General features: G+C 36.2%; 1 protein-coding gene across 1 annotated transcript in view; it reads right to left on the reverse strand.

The window, feature by feature from the left end:
• The window catches only part of SLCO4C1 (solute carrier organic anion transporter family, member 4C1), a 63186-nt gene extending 38965 nt beyond the window's left edge, over positions 1 to 24221 (reverse strand). Inside the window, exons 1-2 of the mRNA XM_011944308.1 lie at positions 23637 to 24221; positions 19153 to 19416 (exon numbers count right to left, since the gene is read on the reverse strand). Coding sequence (XP_011799698.1) covers positions 19153 to 19416; positions 23637 to 23991 — 619 coding nt within the window. The 5' untranslated portion in view covers positions 23992 to 24221. The remainder of the gene's footprint in view (positions 1 to 19152; positions 19417 to 23636) is intronic.
• Between the last annotated feature and the right edge of the window lie 282 nt (positions 24222 to 24503).

Below are 24503 nucleotides of genomic sequence, written 5' to 3' on the forward strand. Positions count from 1 at the left end.
GGGAGGGAGGGAGGGAGGAGTGGGGGAGGGAGGAAGGAAGGAGAGAGAAGGAAGGAAGGGAGGAAGGAGAAAAAAAAAAAAACTCAAACATGGGCTAAAATAACTCAGTATCAAGTTTGTTCTATAAAACATAAAAGAACAAAACTATCAGAAGTGGAGGTCACCCTGGAATGGTCAAAAAAGAACAGAGACTGTGAGAATTATGATAGAGAGAACAGACTTGAGAAATATGAACAAAATTAAATAAAGGAAAAATAAGACACCAAGATTTAAAAGGTTACAGAGAAAATTACAGATATAGAATTCAGAGAAACGCAATCAAACATACATCTAATCAACCAAAATAGAAAAATGAGTAAGTTTAAAGGTAAAATTATGGAAAACTCTCTGAAATAAAGATTGATCTATAATTTAAAAAGATATAGAGCATCCCAGGAAAATTTGCTGCAGGACTTTCAACACCAAAATATTCACTGGTAAAGTTTGTGAATTTTAAAGATGAAAAGACTTTTTTGAACAGCTAAACAAGAAGGTAAAGCCACCTAGGCAGAAGGAAATAAAAAACATAAGCTTACATTCAGATTTCTCTAAAGCAACATTAATCCCATAGAGGCAGTAAAGGAATGCCAAAAAAGTAACCAGGGCAAGATAATGTGACCCTCATATTTTATGCTTAGTCAAACTCATGTCAAAAGACAAAGAAAAAATATTTAAACCTATATTATTTAAACCTATTAAATCTCATAAAATGAACTTGCCTATAGAGAAATACTTCATTCAGAGATGCCATGTGTACCTCAAGAAAATCAGAAGCAAATTTATATAAAATATATTTTATAATATAGTTTATAAAATAGCTAGATTTACCTATTCAAGTAATTTTGTGAGATTATTAGTTGAGGAAACCATTTGAACCCAGAATTTCAACTTCTAATGAAAAATCAAACAATTTCTGACCAAATACAGTGAGCCCTTCATATCCACAGGTTCCATATCTGTGGATTCAACCAACCACAGATCAAAAATATTCAGGGAAGAAAAATAACAATACATCAATAAAAGAAATATAAATAAAAATATACTATAATTATTTATATAGCATTTACACTGCTTAGCTATTATTTGTAATCTAGAGATGATTTAAAGTTTATAGGATGATGTAGGTAGGTTGTATACAAATAACACACCATTTTATAGAAGGAACATGAGCATGCACAGATTTTGTTATCCATAGGGGTCCTGGAATCAATCCCCCATGGACATTGTACTTTCAACATTAATTTAAAAGCATGTGATTTGACAATACACCACAAGAGGAAGGTCCTATGTTGTTTATAAATTTGGAGGAACATTGCCAATAAAATTAAGAATTAGAACTTTACCTAATGAACAAAGAAGTGTCCAGTCTTATCCATTAACATTGGCAGGGCTGTGACAAAAGGACAAAAGGAAATCCACATACCATATGTCAAAACATTTAGAAGATAAATACCAAGCTCAGCCAAATGCTCAAAGACCCACAGCCTGCTGCTCTCCAGGCATTTGCCCTAAAGACCTAGAGGCTAAAGGTACCTCTTTTCCTTTGGGCCTATCCTGCTGCCAGGGGTAGAGCAGAATGGACTCTGCTGTGATGTGATTCCTCTTCCCCAGCCACATATTTGATAAGATTCCCAGGAGATGCCTATCTATGCATCCTGGAGAGGGGAGTAAAGAAGCATAGTTTTTAGGGAACCAAGTCTCCCCAGTTACCTGCATCAGGTGCTTTGAGGTGACTAACTTTAAACAAATAGTCTCTCTTTCTCCTTTCCCAGGCAGTAGCTATACTTTTCTTCCCTCAGTCTCACTCCTCATCTCCTAACCTCCTAATCACTGCCCTGAGGAAGGAGAAAGAGCTGCTGCTTTTGTTTATAGTTGACCACCTCCTAGTCTAAACACCATCTTCTGGCCTGGAGAATTTAGCCCAATCCTACATTCCTCTCCTATCATCTCTGTTCACTTACCCTGTTACCAATCTTTCAAAACCTCCCTTATAAAACTCGAGAAAGAAAAGTAAAGTATCTTCAAGTTTCAATGTTTGTGATAATGTGGGTCCCACTAAGCACAGGGCTCAGGGCAGGACCCTTCTTATCCAGGCCTCATGTCAGCTGGTAGCAGAAGATCCAAGAAGGCAGCAAGAAAAATACTCTCCCTAAAGGTGACAAGAAACACTCTAAAGTCCAAATTTATGTCTCTTGCCTGTAATAGGTGTCAGTAGGGACCTTCTGGGCTGCTATGACTCATAAAACAGAGGGTAGGGTGAGAAGAGGTTGCACAAAGAATCTCACAGACAATTCAGCCCTCTCTGTGGGAATTGAAAAGCCAAGAGCCTTTATACGTGCAACCAACCACCTGGGATGCCAAATAAGTCACTCCCACCCTATGGGAGCCCAACAGAGTCAATAAAGTGACTTTCAAACAGAGCTACCATAGCATTTACAGAAAGATGTCATAAGAAAAAAAAGGCAGCATAATTTTATTACAGTTAAGATTAGGGCACTGACCACAAAAATATTTTCACAGAGCAAATTAGAAATGTGAACACACAGTTCATCATGAGATGAGGCAATTATTTATACAGAGAAATGATGTAACAGAAAAGAAATGATGAAGGAAAGAAAGAGGAGATCAAATGTTGGTAGAAAAAAGTAAAAGGGAAAAACTAAAACCTCATAGAAAAGAAGATACAATGGAAAGGGGCACATGGGTAAACTGACTGAGAAAACATAGTTATGGGCATATAGAATACAAATGAGAAAAGTGAGCAAAATTAATGATAAAAAAGGAAGAAGTGTTAATATAAGGAGGCCAACTATGATCATATATACACATAGTTGAAGTAGTTGATGTACCTAAGAAAACTAAAATCATAGAACAAAATACTTAAATACATAATTTAAAGAAATATCACTATACTTTAAAAGTGTGTATGTAAATCTCTATAGGTCAACCTGCATAACTGGAGGCCAGGAAACTATGACATGAATGGTCATCACCAGGACATAGTTTAGAGTAGACTTTGAAGAGAGACTTCAAGTTGCAGACACACTTGGACTATTGAGAATCTTCTTTGTAGAGAACACCAGCAGTATACTGTATATTACATGTCACAAGCACTTCTGAATAATTTCAGAATGCACAGACAAACAAAGGCTTTGTGTGCTTTCTATCTTTCCTCCTTGGAGAATAACAAGTGGAATCACTTATTTATATGTAACATGATAAAGAATGTTAACTTTAAAAATCATCTATCATATATTCAAGCTAGTTTTTTTCTTCATTAATGTCTAACATCTCCCAGAACTAGTGCTCTATAAATCACTTTGGTAAAAGACTGTTTAGAAGCATGACAAAAGTGTCAAAAGAAACAAAACAGTCCTAGGTCATTAAAAATATTTAAATTTAGCCCTTATACAAACAGACTTAAATCCTAGAGGGTTACAGTGGCACACAGCCACTCCAAACCACACCAGTGGGGAGGACACCAGGAAAATGCACACTTAGGACCTCTTTTTTCCCAACATGCACACTCCTGTTTGCTAACCCAGCTACAGTCCAGGGCAGAGAAAAGTGCCAGATTGACATAGTCTGCTGGGTTTTTCTACGAAAACACAAAGCAAAAGTGATAAATAGTGAATACTGGCTCTGGAAGGACACAGAATATCCAACACAGCTCTCCCTCCTTCTTTAGCATCCGCTTTTATCTGTCTGAATTTAAAAATTTATACTTTTAAATATTTTAAATATTAAAATATATATTTAAATAATAACTTATTTGTCTGAATTTAAAACTCTGTATGTCTCCCACATTAAAAAACCCACAAAAAGCTATTAGCAAAATATCATCGTGAGGTAACATCCATTCAGTTATTCTCCCACCTGAAAGCAACACTGAAGTGTTAGCCCCAGCAATGGTCTGCATCAAAGGTGGCAGAGGAAAACAAGAGCAAGGCGACAATTAACCAGCTCCATAGTTCTCTTTCTATAGTTGATCAGAGGGCCTGACTAATAAACATAGCTTTCTTCTATCATGTAGTTCTTGTTCCCTTTACCACTGCCCATACCTTAACTGATCAGGTATTTTACAGTCTTTTACAAGTCTCCAGCTGTTCTTTCCCTATTGAGTTACTGAAGTTTTCTCTCAACAAGTACTGTTGGGTATGGGAGTGTTAAGAGGCACCTAAGTGAACCTTGCAGTCCAAAAATATGCTGTTCCTTGCAACTGGAAAGGAACAACTCAATTTTCCCTCGGTAACTAGGATCCATTAGCTTTGTCAATTTAGCGAACTTCTCTCCCTGTTGAATATTTACTATGAGGAGATCAAAAAGGATTAGTGAACAGTTACAGTTAAGCTTTGGACTTATGGGAATAATGACTGTGTGCCTTGATGGAAACTTGCATCCCTTGGGTACTAGAATTCAACAAGGCAGAGTGTAAGAATTCCACTAAGTGGATTATTAGCTACAGTAGTGAGAGGCACCAATTCATTGCTGCTCCTTAGTTCCCTAGACAGTACCCAATGAACATAGTGGTGAGTTTTTCCTGGGTTTTATTTTTGCTTAATCTACCCCAGATTTGCAGATGAATAAGTCAGCAACCCACAAATGCCAAAGGCTGCATACAAAAAAAAAAAAAAGCCACAAGAAAATTATCATCATTCTAGCCAAAAGATCACGAAAGCAGCAGCTTGGCAAGGCAGAAATATTATACAGTAACCATGCTACTCTAGTCAAACACCATAGAGAAAAACTGCAATCTCACCCACACTCATTCTCGCAATATATAGTGTAACAAGGTTGCCTATCCCCCTTCCAGGGTGGTGTCAAAGAAGGCTGAGAAGAGACCCGGGACTTCTACCCCCATCAAGAGGTAATGATCCCCATCCCTGGTGCCAGTGAAATCTACATTGGCAGCCTGGGTTTCCAGCTCTGTGTAGCAACAGAAGCACCCCTCCTCCCTCTCTGCTAGTACAAGAGGAAGCCTAGTGAAGAGTCCAAACTTACACTGTAGTCTAGTTGGAATTAGGCCATACTTCTCCTCTGTGATGTCAGTAGAAGAGTAGCAAGTCACTCCCACCCTTCCCAGAGAGAGTGGTATCAGTGGAGTTCTAGTGGAGATCCAGGATTGCCACCACCACCCAACAATAACAAGGAGCCTGTCTTCCTAGTAGTTGTCAATTGAGGCCAAGAGGTAAACTTGGATTTCGATGCCACTCGGCAAGTAAGATAACACCCACCCCCACTTCAAAGCCATCAGAGCAGTGTCAAGTAGTTAAGACAGAAGATTTAAATAAGAATCCGAGTCTAATAATATAATACCAAGAATATATTTATATACGTTTAATACAATATCTGAAAAAAAAAAAACTCAAAAAGCTATACAAAGAAATACACTCAAAACACTATAGATAAATCAAAATGGAATTCTAAAAATGTTCAACCAACCCACATTCAGGAAAGCAGGAAGTAGATAATAAAGAAACAAAAAACAAAGAACAAACACAAAGCAAAATATTAAAAGTACGGGTTTAAACTTTAACGTACTAGTATTTACATTACATGTAAATGGTCTGAATATTACAATTAAAGGATATTGACATAGTGGAAAAAAAAAACAACCCAACTGTACCATCTATAAGAAATTCACTTCAAATGCAGTAATGTGGGCAGGCTGAAATTTAAAGATTGGGGGAAAAAACATATCATCCAAGCATTAATCAAAATAATATAGGAGTAGCCGTATTAATATCAGTTGAAACTGACTTTAGAGCAAAAAAATTTACTTGACACAGAGAGACATTACATATTGAAAAAATAGTCAATTTACCAAGAAGAGTAACATGTATTCACCATCATAGAGCTGTAAAACATAAAGCGGAAATTTATAGAATGAAAGGAGGAACAGACAAACCCACAATTACAATCAAAGATTTCAAAACCCCTCTCTGAGCAATTGATAGTACAAAAAATCAGCAAGGATATAAACTAACTTATTGACCACATCTACCAACAGGATCTAACCAACATTTTTTAAACATTTTGTCAAACAACAGCAAAATACATTTTCTTTTCAAATGCCCACAGAACATATGCCAAGACAGACCACACCCTGTGCCACAGAGCAAACCTTAATAAATTTTTAAAAATTCAAATCCTACATAGCACATTCTCTGACAAACATCATTAATAAAATGATAACAAGAATATCTCCAATCATTGGAAACTAAACAACATGCTTTCACACTTTCAAATAATCTATGGGTCAAAAAAGAAGTCTCTAAGGAAATAAAAACATTCACTGAATTAAGTAAAAATGAAAACACAATATGTAACAATTGTGACATACAACTCAAGCAATACTGAAAGTTTTATAGCACTAAAATGCATACATTAGAAAAAATAAAAATAAAATCAATAATCTAATCTTCCATGTCAGCTACCTAGAGAAAAATAATAATAAAATAAATTTAAAACAAACAGAAGGAAGAAAATAAAGAGCAGAAATCAATAAATTGGAAAATAGAAAACTACAGAGAAAAATCAATGAAACTAAAAGCTCATTTTTTGAAAAGATGAATTTAATTGGCTACATCTAGCAAGACTGACAAAGAATAAGTAGACAAATACTATCAATACCAGAAATCAAGCAAAGGATTTCACAACAGATCCAGCAGACAAAGAAAATATAATAAATACCAGGAACAGTTAGCTCTATATACATAAATTTGACAACTCAGATGAAATGGGCCAATTCCATTAAAAGCATAAATTGTATCTACTCACCCAAAATGAAGTATAAGGTTGGTGCAAAAGTAACTGCAGTTTTTGCCATTAAAAGTAATGACAAAAATCACAACTACTTTTGCACCAACCTAATAGATTTGAATTACTATTAAATATAACTATTAAGAATATTAACTTTTTAATTGAGAAACTCCCCGAAAAGAAATCTATAGGCTGAAATAGTTTCACTTACAGAATTCTAACAAACATATAAAGAAAAATTAAAATCAATTTCAGAAAATAGTAGAGGAGGAACATTTCTCAATTTATTGTATGAAGTTTATAATCCCCTAAAATCCACAAACACTACAAAGCCAAATAGAGACATTACATAAAAGAAAATTAAAACTAAAATCCCTTATGAATATAGACACAAAAATGCTTAACAAAATAGTACCAAACAGAATTCACAAATATATTGAAAGAATTGTACACCATTGGCCAGGCGTGGTGGCTCACGCCTGTAATCCCAGTACTTTGGGAGGCCGAAGCAAGTGGATCACGAGGTCAGGAGATTGAGACCATCCTGGCTAATACGGTGAAACCCCGTCTCTACTAAAAATACAAAATAATTAGTCGGGCTTTGTGGCAGGAGCCTATAGTCCCAGCTACTCGGGAAGCTGAGGCAGGAGAATGGTGTGAGCCCTGGAGGCAGAGTTTGCAGTGAGACGAGATCGTGCCACTGCACTCCAGCCTGGGCGGCAAAGAGAGACTCCGTTTCAAAAAAAAAAAAAAAGAATTGTACACCATTGCCAAGTGAGATTTATTCTGGGATGCAAGGCTGGCATCAAAAAAATCAAAAAATTAAAAAATGTTAGCGACTGTATTAACAGATTGAAGAAGAAAAAAAATCATATGATCATGATCACATGATCAGAAATCACATGAAAAACCGATGCAGAGCAAGTATTTGACAATATTCAACAATGATTCCTGATAAAAATTCTCAGAAAAAGAGGAATAGAGTAGAACTTTCCCAACTTGATAAAGAGTATTTCTAAAAACGTGAAACAGTGGTGAAAGACTGAAAGCTTTTTTCTCTAATATAGGGAAGAGGTAAGAACAATCACTCTCACCATTCTTACTCAAAATAGTACTGGAAGTTCTAACCAGCGCAATAAGGCAAAAAGAAAAAAGAAAATAAAAGAAAATTAATGCCATACAGAAGGTAAAGAAAGTAATAAAACTGTTCCTATTTGCAGAAGACATGACTGTCTACATAGAAAACACTAAGGAATCCACAAAATAATATCAAGAACCAATTAGTTCAGTAAGGTTACAGAACACACAATAAAACATACAAAAATCTATTGTATTTCCATATACTGGCAATGAACATACAGAAACCAAAATTTAAAATACAGTACTATTTACAAGCATTCAAAAAAAAGCAAAAAGAAATACTTGAATGTTAATCTAGCAAAACATATACATAACTTGTATGCTAAAAATACAAAATACTGATGAAAAAAATTAAAGAAAATCTAAATAAATGGAGTATAAATCCATATATATTCATAGATTGGAAGACCCAACATAGTAACTACATCAATTTAATCCCAATTAATATGCAGGTTATATTAGTTCATTTTCACACTGCTGTAAAGATACTACCTGAAACTGGGTAAATGTAAATAAAGAAAAAAATTTAATTGACTCACAGTTCCACATGGCTGGGAAGGCCTCGGGAAACTTAACAGTCATGGCTGAAGGGGAAGCAGGTACATCTTATATGGTGGCAGGCAAGAGAGCACGTGAAGGAAGAACTGTCAAACACTTACAAAACCATCAGCTCCCATGAAAACTCACTCACTATCAAGAGAACAGCATGGGGGAAACCACCCCCATGATCAAATAACCTCCCACCAGGTCCCTCCCTTGACATGTGGGCATTATGGGGATTACAATTTGAGATGAGATTTGAGTGGGGACACAAAACCAAACCATATCAAGATTTAATACAATTCCTCTCAAAATCCTATTAAGATGTTTTGTAGATATAGAAAAGATTATTCTAAAATTTATATGGAAATAAAAAGGAATGAGGCAAACCAATATGGAAAAATAACAATGAAGTGAGAGGAATATCTATAGGATTTTAAGACTTATAGAAGTATAATAGTCAAGAATGTGATATTGGTGGACAGATAAATAAATCAGTGGAACAGAGCAGAGATCCCAGAAATATAGCTATACAAATATGCCCGACTGATTTTTGAAAAGCTGCAACAGTAATTCAATGGTCAAAGGACAGCTTTTTCAAATGGAGCTACAGCAATTGGACACTTATAGACAAAAAATAAAACTTGATCTAAACTTCACATCTTTTATACAAATTAACTCAAAATATATCACAGACTTAAATGTAAAACAGAAAATTATAAAACTTTTTTTAAAAATAGAAGAAAATCTTAGAGATCAGAGCTAGGCACAGGGTTTGTAGTCTTGACAATAAAAGCATAATCTGTAAAAGGAAAAAATTGATAAATTCAACTTTATTTAAATTGAAAACTTTCACTCTGTGAAAGGCCCTGTTAAGAGAATGAAAAGACATGCTACAGACTGGAAGAAAATATTTGCAAACTAGCTTGTGACAAGACCTAGTACTTAACATAAATAGCTCTCAAAACTCAACGGTAAAGAAACAAATATCCAAAGACATGAAAAGACATTTCACCAAGGATGACATGCAGATAGCAAATTCGCACAAGCAAAGATGCTCAATGTTATCAGCCGTTAAAGAAATACAAATTAAAACACAATGAGATTTCACTGTACACCTATCAGAATGGCTACACCAAATGCTGGCAAGGATTCAAATAAACTGAGTCACTCATACATTGCTGATGGGAATATAAAGTGCTACAGTGAATCTGGAAAAAGGTTTGTCAGTTTCTCAAAAAGCTAAACATAGAATTTTCATATGACCCAGCAGTTTCACTCCTGGGCATCTATTCCAGAAAAATGAAAACTATGTTCACATGAAAATCTGCACACTAATGTTTGTAGCTTTATTTGTAATAACCAAAATCTGGGAACAAACCAGATGTTCTTTAACAGGCAAATGGTTAAACAAACTATAGTACATCCATACCAGGGATTACTAATCAGCAGTAGAAATAACAGAACAACTGATATATACAACAACCTGATGAGTATTCAGAAAATTACTCAGACTAAAAAAAGTCAATTCCAAAATATTATATACTGTCTAATTACTGAAATATAGTAAAACCTTTAAACATAAAAATGTTCATCATGAGTTAATTTATAATAAAAAACTTTTTATATGTAAAAACTGAGCTCTATGAGAATGTTTAAAATGTAAAAGAGAATGCTATGCAAGAATAAAAATGCTCACAGGTTGCAACATATTTTATTAACTGTATTAAAAATAGGCACAGAAAAACAGTAAGACAATTCTGAAGTTGTTTTCCTTGAGAAAAGAAAAATAGTGATTTGGGTTTTTCTCTCTTTCTACTTCTTAGTATTACCCAAATTGTCTGCATGACCCATAGAATCTCTCTAACCAGAAAAATTAAATGTATTAATAAAAAACATAACAAAGGAGGGTTGATTAAATAAGTTATTTATAAAATGAAATAATAGAAAAGCAAAAAGATTCTGCAGTCCCATCTTTACTAATATAAAATGTGTCTAATACATCTTCCAAGTAAAAAGAAGTCAACATCCATAGATTAAAAATCTTGTTTCCTTCAAACAAGGATTTTGAATGTGTTTGTGCAAATGTGAGGTAAAGATGTATGAATGTTAATAAAATTATGTGAGTGTGAATGTGTGCATGAACATGTGTTAATGACTGTGTAGTGTAGTTTATGTGTCATAATATATGTATCAATGTGTATATACATTTTAAAAAGACTGAAGAGTGTTAACAGTGAATAATCGAGGTGTATTATCCTGAAAACTCTTTCTTTATTCCATTTTTGTTTGTATGTTCCTATTTTCTGAACATTTTACAAAGTATATATCATGTTCAAAGTCAAAAAATTCAAGACATTTTCAAAAGGCAACTTGGCTATTTAAAAGGCAATATTTTAATGTGTTATTCTAAGTGAACCCAATTAAGCTGAGCTACACCAAATGAATCATTTTCTTATCTCATAGCAATATGATCTTACAAACATATCTAATTAAAATCCTATCTAATGTACTAGTTCAAAAGTGTTTGGTCAGACTTTGGGGATATGTCAACACCAAATGACATCCACAAAAAAAAAGGGGGGCTTTATTGTTCATTGATACTATTTAATGAGCACTTATCACATACCAGGCACTACCTTATCCCCACATATGTATACTCTTCCATGTGGCATTGATTATTATCAACATAATTTATAGTCAAAGAAACTTATCTCCAGGATCACTATAGTTCTATCACAGTGTGTGAGCAAAAACTTAAACTCACTCATTTCTGACTCTTACATCTCTGCTAAAGTGCTGAATACTTTCATTAAATAGGATGAGCTAACAGCATTAAAATGAAACACAAAAAAATACATTAAAACACACATTGGCAAATTTGTGCATTTTTAAGAACAGTGACTAAGAAACTAGAATTTCCTCATTTATTTCCTGTCACAAACCACCAACCTTTCTAAAGAAGCTACCAAAAAAAAAAAAAAAAGCCATTGCTGAATCATCACCTTCCACACAATATATCTGGTTAGACACAACTATGTCTATGGCCACTTCAATGTCCTATCAGAGCATTTCATTTTATATATGAAGATTTTTTTTAAAAAGTCATGAAAAGAGAATTGCTAACATTTTAACATTAAGAGCCTAATGTCTTGTCCTTCCACAGAAGACAGTAAGAGTAGGTAATGGCAGATAAAGGCAATTTGGGATTATCTGTCCACATTTTCCATAAACTTGGGCTAAAAAAAATGGAACATTAAAAGAGAATTTTCTTAGAAGCACTGAAGTGAAATCAACATCTTAACAAGTCATTAAGACAAAAACCAAAAGTAGAATATCGAAGCATTCTGCTACTATTTCTGAATATGCTTCTCATTTTAGCTTACTTTTTCACACTGCAAATTTTTCAGATCCCAAATCTTACTCAAAAAGATTATGGAAAATAATTTTTACCTGTAACAATGTAATTTGTCCCAATGTGGTCACCAGAAAAAAAAAAAAATGAAAGAGAGAGAAAGAGAAAATTCTCTTTAAATGTTCAATTATTCTTTAGCCCAAGTTCATGGAAAATGTGGACAGAGAATCCCAAATTGCCTTTATCTGCCATTACCTACTCTTACTGTCTTCTGTAGAAGGAGAAGGCATTGGGCTCTTAATATGTCTCATCAAAGGACTCCGTTAATTAATATATGTGACAACTCAACAAATAGTTCTTAAGCACCTAGTCTATATCACATGCTGTTCTAGGTGCTGATCATAATAAAGTTTCTAAACTTAACAAGGGCTTTCAAATTCATATAGTTAAACCTAAAGCAAGATAGAGATTTTACCAAAGTGTGTTCACTGCCTCCTTTACCTAGAGGAAGACAAAATAAAGGGTGAAAGCTGGATGAAGGGGGCAAGTGTAGCAATGGAGCCTCTTCATCACCTCTACATATCATAACCCTAACTAAAGATTCACAAAATGCATTTGCTTTATAGTGCTGCAATAAAGACACCTGCTTAACTTTCTTCTTTTTTGTTTTTTTCCCAAACTCATTCAACCATTGAACACACTTTTAACATATTCCTAATACCTCTAGAAACTGTTCTCTGTAGATCATGCTTTCACAAATGTTCGGACATGTTTTTCTATTGCAGAAAGCCATGGATTTTTTAAACCTCTACCTACCAGCAAACTATAGCTTGCAAGGAGAATTGAGCTTGTGCTAAAATTTCACTGACATATTTTTTTCCTACTTATTTTTCTCTGTAAGTTTCTTCTATTTCAGAAGTTTGGTCATTTGCATTTTAATAAAACTGGCTGCATTAGAGTGCCCAGCATTTCATGATGATTGTGAAACTCCTATTTTAAAGGAAGACATAAAGCAAGAATCTAGAAAGGAAAAGAAACCTTTCTCTCTATATCCACGGTTAAAAGCTTTACAAAGTAATCAGACACTAAAATGGACATGTAGGTCCTAAGTTAGACTAAGATAACCTGGATAATTTTTTTAAAATATTGATTCTTGAGTCCTACTCCAAACTTACTGAATCAGGATCTCCAATAGTTTATATATATATATATATATATATATACACACATATATATAGATTTTTTTTTGAGATGGAGTCTTGCTCTGTCGCCCAGGTTGGAGTGCGGTGGCCCAATCTCAGCTCACTGCAACCTCCGCTTCCTGGGGTTCAAGTGATTCTCCTGCCTCAGCCTCCCAAGTAGCTGGGATTACAGGTGCCTAACACACCCGGTTGATTTTTGTATTTTTAGTAGGGACGGGGTTTTCCATGTTGGCCAGGCTGGTCTCAAACTCCTGGCCTCAAGTGATCCACCCACCTCAGCCTCCCAAAGTGTTGGGATTACAGGCGTGACCCATTGAGCCTGGCTCAGGGTAATTCACATTATCTAGAAAGTATGAGAAAGACCGAAAAGCCTCTGATATAAAAAAATTGTGATAGTTTTATCTAGAGCATTGACTACTGCTAAAAGGTAGCTCTAGGCCTTTTATTGTATTATATTTAAATTTGAATCATTTGTTTTACTACACCATTATAGCTTCTAATCTAAAAAAAAAATCACCTCTCCTCATTATTCCTTTATTCATTTCAGTTACAAAGAAGTAACATGTAAGAAAAATAAGTGATTTCTGTAAAGGAAAATATAATATCAAAAAAGGAAAAACACTCAGAGGCCAAGCAAAATTAAAGCTTCCTGTATTGAATTTGTGCTTGAAAAGCTCTAAGATTCCTTGCCCTAGGTCTTCTCAAATCTAGGCAAGCATTCCATTAAAGAAAAAAAACAAGAACAAAAGATAAAATAGTAAGTAGAGATAAAGTCCACTTTGAGTCCTACTCTAATCATTTTCCTAGCACAGCTTTTGTGAATAGTTACCAAGTATAACCAAAGTCCTTCGATGAAGCATTCTCTCTGAAATGTCAATCAAAAAAAAAAAAAAATTAGAAATTTAGTGCTACAGCTAATGTGAATTTTTATCATTTAAGGTTCCTTTGAGGGAAAGGGGATGGAAAAGAGAAACAAAGATATGGTGCAATGTAGGAAAAATTATCCAATTATTGGTCAACAAATAAAAAGAGCTTTACTAGTTTAAGTAACTACTTTTCTACAATTCCTCAGTATTTAATAATGCCTCTCTCCTAAAGTCTCAAGGAGACATAAAGATTATTTTGCATAGGAACATTAAAATAACACTCATTTAAAGAAATTAAAATTGCTTACATGAAAACATATTATGTAGTAAAGATGTATTTATTGCATTTTAAATATTTTAAAGTCATATTGCAATATGTTGTCATATTAATATTAAGTTGAAGTAAGTCAAAAATGAATGTCAAATATGACTTATTTGAAAGTGTTTTGACACTATTCTATGTTTGGGTTAACTTGTACAAAAAATTAGTCCTTAATAGTATGTATTTGTTCTGCTTAATTTTAATACTTCCTCTTTTTTTAATCCAATAACAACCACAACTTCCCTTTGATCATCTCCATTCAAAGTTAATCACCTCTAATGCTTATGTCTTTCTAAAAGCTTCCCTTAAAGAAAAACTTTCTCTCCAACCTACTTAAATTTATTGTTTACAACACAATAGAAAGTCCAAGCTGTTTCCAAATATATCTTCCTAACTTTTGTTCTTAACACTCTTTTGTGTTATCTCACACCTGTAGAAATTATACATGCTTATCATATTTTGTTTTCTTTTTTACTACTTGCTAGCTACATTACATTACTTTAGTCTCCTCTTACAGAGATTATCCCAACCAAAGTGAGCCCTGACTTTGATTTCCCACAAGAACAACAGAAAAAGCACACAAGGGTATGTTACTTTCCTCACTGTCCATTTTAAATTAAATTATATGTATAGTTTCAATTAATAAAATCATTTATTAACATTATGCTCTATTTTATGTTAAGTTACTTAAGAAAATTACACATCCCTTTGCCTCTAATTAATTTACAGGAAGCTTTCAACTAATCTGTTTTCCTTTTGCAGTTTCCTTTTCCTAAGTTTTCTTCTCTACTCTCCCTAAAGTTTGACAAATAGTTCAGATTTTTCATTACAGATTCCCATACTTGCAAAAGTAGATTAATACACACCACTGTACTGGACTACTAGAAATTGGGGAAGAAATGGTTGACATTCATAAAAAATATTAAAATCATTCAATATCATTAATAACTTAGTATGAGTAATAAGCATACACATTTGAAAAACAATAAACAAACCATAAAAATTAGGATTAGTTTTAGTTGTTGTTAACCATCTATTCACCTCTTGCCCTAAGGCTTACACTGTAAAAAGAAGAGATTTTTCATTTCTTTTTTTTTTTTTTTTTTTTTTTTTGAGATGGAATCTCTGCTCTGTCACTCAGGTTGGAGTGCAACGATACGATTTCAGCTCACTGCAACCTTCACCTTCCTGGTTCAAGCAATTCTCCTTCCTCAGCCTCCCGAGTAGCTGGGACTACAGGTGCATGCTACCATATCTGGCTAATTTTTTGTTTTTTGTTTTTAGTAGAGATGGGGTTTCACTGTTTTGGCCAGGGTGGTCTCAAACTCCTGACCTCATGATCCACCCACTTTGGCCTCCAAAAGTGCAGGAATTACAGGCATGAGCCACCGCGCCCGGCCAGGATTTATTATTTCTAACATCCCTTCCATTTCTAAATGTCTGTATTCCTTTAAATGTGTAATGCAATTTCAATCCTTAATTTTGTGTCTGTCATATTATAAACACCTACACACACCACAGTGACATTTCTGTTAAGAAAAATCACAGGGCAAAAAAATGCAAAAATTCAACACAACAGTGATGCATTTTCATTCACCGACAATGGGGGAGTAACTAATACACCCCTCCCTGAAAGTCGGTGAGACATTATCTATGAAAAACTAGACTGAGGAAGCCCTTCATATCCAGTATTTGCACTTCTAGGAATCAAACCAAATGAATGACTTGCACATTTATGTAAACACATATGTTTGACGATACACACTGCAACACTGGATATATAATATGCAGTTCATACTAAAAAACTTCAAACCCGAATTCTTAATTTCATTCCAATTCTGTTCTACCTCATCTTCCACCTTCTAGTAAAAATGGCCCCAGCTGATCAAGCCACATACCAAGGAGCTCTTCATTCCTCCTTCACAATAAATCCAACAGAGTCCTATTTCTTTTTCCTCTAAAACACACTGAGAATCAGTCATCTTCTGGATCTCTACTGCTACCATCCCAGTCTCAGCTGCATTTATCTCTCACCTGGACTACAATAAAAATTTCTAGAGTGATTGGCTCCCATTTACTCTTGTCTCTTGAACTCCAGTAAGATCATGCAATTCCCTGTGTAAAACTCTTCCACAACTTTGCATTGCACTTCAAGCACAATCTAAATGCCTCCCTAGTGTCTACCTGCCTCTCCAAAACAGCCCTCTTGCTTCGATGATACTGGCCAAAACTGACAAGCCTTCCAAGGCTTCCTAAAACCTACCAAGCCTTCCTCTGCTCCAGAGCCCTTAACCATGTTTTTCTCCAGCCTGGAAAGTATCTTTCAAAGTTAGCTCTTCATTATCCAGATATTATCATTGTAGCCTTTCCTGGCAAACACACTTAGCCTTTAACACAGTATTACTTCATTCTATTTGTCTCTTTACCCACTCACCTCAATTTTCAATTATCTTGTTCTTTTGTTTATTAATTGCATATTTCTTCCCACCAGTACATAAAATCCAGATGGCATGGAACTGTTTTACTGGTGTTATCTCAACACCATATGTAGTCCATATCAATAAATATATGTTGTGTGAATGGCAGAATAACAGGAGGGCAAGCTGAGTTTTTGCTTTCATTTGCCATATCTAAGCTATTATTTAAATTACGAGTCAATTTACAGTAAAAATCTTAGATCAGCCAATTCCTCTATCTAACCTATTTCAATAATCTACCAAAATAATGAAAAATGTAAATTAAATCAACAAGAACTTGGTGAAAACCTGCACAGTACACTACTAAAATTTATGATCTGGCTTCAGCAATCTTAGCTTCATCTCTGGTCACACACAAACACCTTAATTTGTGGCAATTTTCCTTTAGGAAAATAAGTTCTTCAGAATGGTCATAATTAGAGGTATAAATGGCTAGGGATGAAGCTGAGAAGATCGTGGAGGAGAGATCAGGCTTTGTACTGGAAGAAGTATTTATGTTTCAGTTTAGAGAGTCATAGATTTTTGAGCCAGGTTTGTTTACTTAAGAACAAGAAAGGCATCTGAGCAACTGAAAGGGTAAGGGCCTAGAAACAGCACAAAGATTACCATCTAAACACTATGAACAAATAACTGTCATAGAATCAGTATGATGTTTTCTTGTGTGGCAGATTAAAATTTAGATATTCCCTTACGATTTAGATTTCAATAGTGTTATACTAACGCCTACGCTGAAATATGTGGCTTGTTCCTAAAACTACTCCCAGTGAAATTATGTCAGTTACCTTGTGCAGTCTTGTCCAATCTTGGATAATGTGCTGGAATCTATGTAAGTGCTGTTTCTGCTGACAACATAGTCTCCTTATTTTATTCATTCCAAGCTCTACCACATTTTAAAAATACTCTCCATTCATCTGCTTACTTATTCTATTTTTACTTCTAAAATGGGGCCTACTTACCTAATAAGTGCACTTCTAAAACCATGCTGTGTAATATATACTTTGTTACTGAGAATATTTTCCTGTTTGTTATCATTCTAGAATTGGAAAATTGATCTTGGGAAAGATTAATACTTTAATACTGTCTTAGTCCATTTGTGTTGCTAAAAAGGAACACCTGGGGCATTCATATGGAAAATAAATTGATTTGGCTCACAGTTCTACTGTACAAGAACATAGTGCCAGCACCTGCTTCTATATGAGGGCCTCTAGCTGCTTCCACTCAGGGCAGAAGGCAGAGGGCAACTAGCCAGAGATCACAGAGATCACATGGGGAGGGAGGAAGCAAGAGAGCTAGGGCGGAGGGGCCAGAATCTTTTTTCGTTTGTAGAAAGTCTGACTACATTGCCCAGGCTGGTCTCTTAACTCCTCAGCTCGAGGGATTCTGCCTCAGCCTTTCAAAGTGCTGTGGTTTTAGGCATCAGCCCCCATGCCTAGCTTAAACTCTCTTTAACAAACGGTTTTTGGGGGAACAAACAGAGAACTCACTGATCCTCATCTCCAGGGCACTAATGTATTCACGAACGATCCACCCCCATGACCCAAACACCTCCCTCCAACACTAGAATCAATATGAGGTTTAGGGGGACAAACATCCACACTATAGCAAATATTAATTTTCAGTATTAACACACAAATCTAACAATCTTAACTGTTTAAAAATAATATCTATAGCATAACAGGCTCCAATTATCCTTTGCCTTTTATTTTCAGGGGCTAAGTGAATAAAGCCTCTGAATTTATAACCATCTGATTTTATTCCTAATTATTTCAATATCTGCTATTAGAAGTCCCAGGAAGGACATTAAAATGTTAAAGTCTACTTTCATTTATCCACCCTTCTGGCTCTACTATATATTTTTTTAATTAAAAATGTCATTTGGAAAAAATACGTATATAGTTAAATTTCCTTTCTGAGCCTTTGAATAACATATTTATCCATCTAACCAGAGCAACCTATGATGTAGGTTGCTCTAAAGTTCTGTGTTTCTTATTTAGGTACAAAGGTAGAGCTAGTTTCATTTCTTAGGAAAAGTTCCACTTTTCTAAATGTCACCTCTCTTTGTCTCAAATCAGGAATCAACACGTCCAGGGCGCAGAGCTGTAAACACAGCAAATAAAAGTACAAAGGGAAAAGCTAACAATTTCAGAACTCCAATGAGGTCCCAACCTGCAAAGGAAAACAAGTCACCTCTTTTTGAGGAGGACCGTGTATATAATATGGGGAATAAGAATCAGAGGCTTAAAAACTTGGAGAACCACTGAAACGACGAATAATGTACAGTCTCTCTAATCTCCTATCTCATAGAGTTCACATAATGAACAAACCAGTGAGCCGTGGAAGAGATGTAAACCCTTACCATATTGTATAAGTGAATTGCAATATAAAGTTAATGACCTAGTTTTATCCACTTCTATAGATTAAAACAAACATAAACACAACAGAAACTTACCTTCAAAAAGAGACCCCAATTTATATTTTCCACTGAAAAATTGTGGCAATGAGAATACAAGTGCTCCCAGTCCAATCATAAAGGCTGCAAATGCAAGCCACCTCGGCTTATGTCCTCTTTCACCGAAGAATGATACAAATAAAGACAACAAGCAGAATGAAATGTCGTAGCTTGATGAAATCAGGCCAGTCAGGGAACTCTTCATTTCATAACGCTTCTCAATAGTGGAAATGCTAATATTCACTAGGCCATTAACTACAATACCTAAAAAAGAGAAAAATTGATGTGCATCATTAAAATGTTACCATATGATTAGGATTATTAACACAATGCAGTAGAGTTTGATTATTCGTTTCTTTTGTTTCTTTAAATGTACCAGTTTTCAAAGTCTCAAAGTTTCAAAGTTAGGCAACCTAAACATATTTCCTTGAAAATCAGTTTGCTTTTTACTTTTGTTTATTTTTTATTTTTATTTTATTTTCATCATCATCATTATTATTATTATTATTTTGAGACAGAGTTTCACTCTTGTTGCCCAGGATGGAGTGCAAAGGCGCGATCTTGGCTCACCGGCTCACCGCAACCTCCGCCTCCCAGGTTCAAGTGGTACTCCTGCCTCAGGCTCCAGAGTAGCTGGGATTACAGGCACGCGCCACCACACCCAGCTAATCTTTTGTATCTTGTTAGTAGAGATGGGTGTTCACCATGTTGGCCAGGCTGGTCTTGAAATCCTGACCTCAGGTGATCCACCCGCCTTGGCCTACCAAAGTGCTGGGATTACAGGTGTGAGCCAATGCACCCGGCCCAGTTTGCTTTTTAAATTGTACACTTGTGAATTTTCAGGGGTCCAACAAAACTGATGCTTGCTACATACTAAATTATAGTTAACTTGCCTTAATTCATTTTTCTTTAAATGACAAAGTCAAACCGGTAAAGTCCCGTGAAGTCAGTTTGCTAGAGTTTCCAAGTATTAATATATCATACTCCCATGGCCCTCACTCAGAAGCCTACAAAAGGTACAAGAGACCCCTTAGGCCATTACAGTTAGGCTCAATTGCTTCCCAAATTATTCAACCCTTAAACATATTGATCTATGATAAGAGATAACTTTGACTATTACTTTGTCTCTTCCCTCCTCTCCCCAACTCCAAAAAAAGAGATAACCTTGATTTAGTCTTAGGAAGAAGAAATTGAGCTCTCAAACCCTTATTTTTTTCTAACATTCTTACAGATATTAAAGTTACCACGTAAAGAATTCTAGAGCAAAAGTAAGCATAAGTCTTTCAACCGCTTGCATTCTAAATTGTATGCAAAGTAAAAGAAAAAAAACATAAATTTATTCTAACTATAGTGAAGGAATAATAGAAAGTAAACAAAGTAAAACTGAAAATCTGAAAATTTTGACTTACTTAAAAATGTCCTGCCCAGATATAGATTAAACTTACAGGAGTTTTAAACATAACCATAAATTGAAAATTTTAAAAATCTGATTGAATTAACTAGAGATACCTAGGTTTGATAAATTGTTTTCATTAACAGTCCAGATATAGATTAAACTTACAGGAGTTTAAACATTACTACAAATTGAAAATAAAAAACATCTGATTGAATTAACTAGATACTTTTATTATTTAGGTATGTTAATTGTTTTCATTCAATAACAGAATGAGTATATACATACAAGTCATGATCTCCACAAATCTCTTTAAATTTTGATTTATCAAGACCGTAGCTGAAAATATATTTCAAAAAATAAATAAATAAATTCAACAAATTTAGTAAGTTTCAAAACTCATGACATTTTTTACTTTTATACCAGTTTCATAAGACTATAAGCCAATTTGCAATTCTTGGGATTTCAAGATGAAGTACCTAAAGTACCTTAGGATGACATTTTTATACATTACCTAGGAATACAAAATTTTCCCCATCCAATAAAATCAACTTCCCTATTACCTGCCACAGTGACTAAAAATTAGTTAATAGAAAGCATTGTCTTTATGGTAAAACTTCTCTTTGAAAAAAAAATTTGTAAACTCCTCAGGAAGGATAGCACATTAATCCAATGATTCTTAAAGTGAATTATATGCTATACAAGTTCCAAGAACACTACTTAAAAAAACAAAAACAATCTGGAAACACTCCATACTACATCTCTCTATTGTAAATGAATGACAATAGAAAGCACATTAGAAAATTAAGTACTTAATTTTCTAATGTTAAAATTAAGTACTTAATTTTCTAATGTTTGTTTGTCTTTGAGAAATGTTGGGTTAAATAAACGCATTTGACAAATTTTGTTTTTCTTTCCAATTAAATGTATATTTAAATATACCATGGAAATAATCTTAAAGATCATGTTTGAGAAACATGGCAATAAAGTTTTCAGGCATTCAAACTTAAACTGAAAGGTAAACTAATAATTTATTGGGTCACATTTTTTATTATTATAATTTTTTTTTTTTTTTTGAGTTCTTGCCTCGCTCTGTCACCAGGCTGGCATGCAGTGGTGCCATCTCGGCTCACTGCAACCTCCACCTCCCGGGTTCTAGCGATTCTCATGCCTCTCAGCCACCTGAGTAGCTGGGACTACAGGCGTGTGCCACCGCACCCGGCTAATTTTTGTGGTGTTTTGTTTTGTTTTGTTTTGAGACAGAGTTTTGCTCTGTTGCCCGGGCTAGAGTGCAATGATAGGATCTCGGCACACTTCAAACTCTGCTTCCCGGGTTCAAGTGATTTTCCTACCTCAGCCCTCCAAGTAGCTGGGATTGCAGGCATGCATCACCATGCCCAACTAGTTTTTGTATGTTTGGTAGAGACGGGGTTTCACCATGTTGGCCAGGCTGGTCTCGAACTCCTTACCTCAGGTGATTTGCCTGCCTCAGCCTCCCAAAGTGCTGGGATTACAGGCGTGAACCCCCACGCCCGGCCTATTGGGTCATTTTAATCTCAGATCAAGCTTCTTAAATTGGGGACCTATGGGTAGATGCTGCTCCAGACTAAACCTGACACAATTTTCTAGGAGTGACAATTACATTTTGATAACAATTTTAGGCAATATTTTACATTAAATATAAAATGACATATTCTGGAATAATATAGAAATTTCAGAGGAATTTTAAAATAACACACAAGACATTTTTTTACTTGTGTTCAACTTTTTTACCTTCACATTCCTTTGACACTGAGATGCTTCACAATTACCAGTTTTGTAAAACTATTATCAAGACATTAATGGAGGGGAACTTTGGTAGGGACAAGAAAAGTGGACAGGGAAATAATTCTTTGACACAAATCTACCTTCAGTAGAAGAGCTGCAGCTGACTTGCAATCAATAAATAGTACTTAGCATCTAATGCGCAAAGCAAGGGGCCCTGGGTTCCTTGAAGAGGAAGAATAAGAACAAAAAGTATGCTTTGACTTAGTTTTTTATTAACTTAAAAAAAAAAATGAGTTGTTTCCAACCCTCTAAAAAATATATTTCTAAGGTTGTATTTCTTCCAATTAATCCTTCACTGGTTATACAGAAAATATTATCAGACTATGACTCAAGTGACCAAAATATATCTAGGTGCCAATTCAACTAAGCTTCAGCATGTCCTTCGTGACTCTCCACCTCATCTCCACCCTTCCTCAAAGTCACCTCAGAGTAACTTCCTATTTTATTTCAACCTCTATATTAAACACACCATAGCAGCTTTAACCTTCTCCATGCTTTCTTTCAAGGGAGCTGTTCTCCCTTCAGGATATCACTCCTCCAAACTGAGCTTAGATTGCAAACCCCTGAGGGTATAAATCTGAACTGAATCTGTAACTCCCAGGAGAACCTAAAAGAGATCCTAGAAGAAAACAGATACTGGATAACTAATGTAACACAATGAAGATAAAGGCTCACCCTTTAACAACGTCGGGAGGCTTTGCTAATTTACTCACTGGGCTCCTCTGGTGCCCACATACTTTCAAACTAAATACACTCACAAAACATGAATGTCTGTATCTAATTTATACGATAGATTTTACACAGCTTTCTTCTTTGCAAGGCATCCCACTTTGACCTGCAAATGTATTACTCCTTCCCCTGAGGCAATGAAACAAATGTAAAATACTTTTAAGGAGGGACTTGGTAAATTTTTGTCTTTATAATGTAAAATAAACTCCCCCAGGGTATACCTTTCCCAAAGGAAGGTTCTTGTAATCTTCCCTGGAAGTTTTGAATCCGCTAAACTGAGGTAAAACACAAGAGAAAAAGGCTTGTATGGCAAGTTTGAACTGTAGCGATAAAGGAGAAGCTGAACTTTGGAAGGCTGGCTGCAGCCAGTAGGTTGACACTGGTGAGAGCGCACGCAAGTTCCAAACCCGGGGACACCTTGCAGGGCGCGTCCATCGCCCCGCGGACCCCGAGCACCTGCCCTCTCCCTCGGCTGACTCGCCGTGGCCACCTCGCTCTCCACTGGCCCGAGCCTCGAGCGGGCACTGGACTTTACCTTGTGTGACGGCCAAGAGGCAGTAGTGAAGCAGAAAGCCTCGAGGTGTGTTGAAGCGCTGGAGACATTGAGGATGGAAGTTCCTCCACCCGCAAGGCCCCTCCTCAAACTCGGACAGCGACAGTGACCGGAGCTGCTCTACGGGGACATTGGGAGGGGCTGAAGGCAGAGATGGCTCCGGTGACTTCTGGGGCTCCTGGGGCTTCTGAAGCTCCTGTGGCTGCGAATTCTCTTTCTGGGGATCAGAGGAAAAGGCAGAGACCTCGATCTGGGAGGGCGACGCAGACAAGCGGCGCAGGATGTCTGGGCTGGAGGGTACGAAAGCCAAGTTCTCAATACCTTTGGCGCTCTTCATGTCTGGATGGGTTCTCCCGACTCCGGTGCTTCAGAGCAGCAGAGCCAGGTCCCTCTCCGGCTCCTCCCACGGGCAGGTGACAGCGCCCCGGTGCGGGAAGCTTCCCGCCTTCTGGCTCTCCAGCCGGCAGCGCGCTCTCCGCCACCGCCCGGACCTTCGTACTCCAGCTCGCGGCTGCCTGGAGCGCAGAGAGCGGAGCGCGGGGTGGGGGCGTTAGTGCCCCAGCCTGTGGCTTTGGCGCTCAGCTGTGCCTCACCCGTCGCCGCAGGGGCCAACCGGAAGGCGCGGCGTGGGCGTGCCACCCGGCGGCAGCCGAGTGGAGGGAGCCAGAGTTCTCACCCCACAGTCTTCGACCGGAGTCCGCCTCCGCCCGAGTCCTTGCGGTTCTGACCTGAGCCTCCAGCCCGCAGCGCGCCTCCCTTGAGCCCAAGCACTGGGAATACACAGAGATTGTGGGAGTCTCTGGCCAAAAGCTCCCCCTGGGTGCTGACATGAAACCAGTAAACACAGTT

The sequence above is a fragment of the Colobus angolensis genome, unplaced genomic scaffold, assembly GCF_000951035.1.
Source record: "Colobus angolensis palliatus isolate OR3802 unplaced genomic scaffold, Cang.pa_1.0 Scaffold23, whole genome shotgun sequence".
NCBI lineage: Eukaryota > Metazoa > Chordata > Mammalia > Primates > Cercopithecidae > Colobus > Colobus angolensis.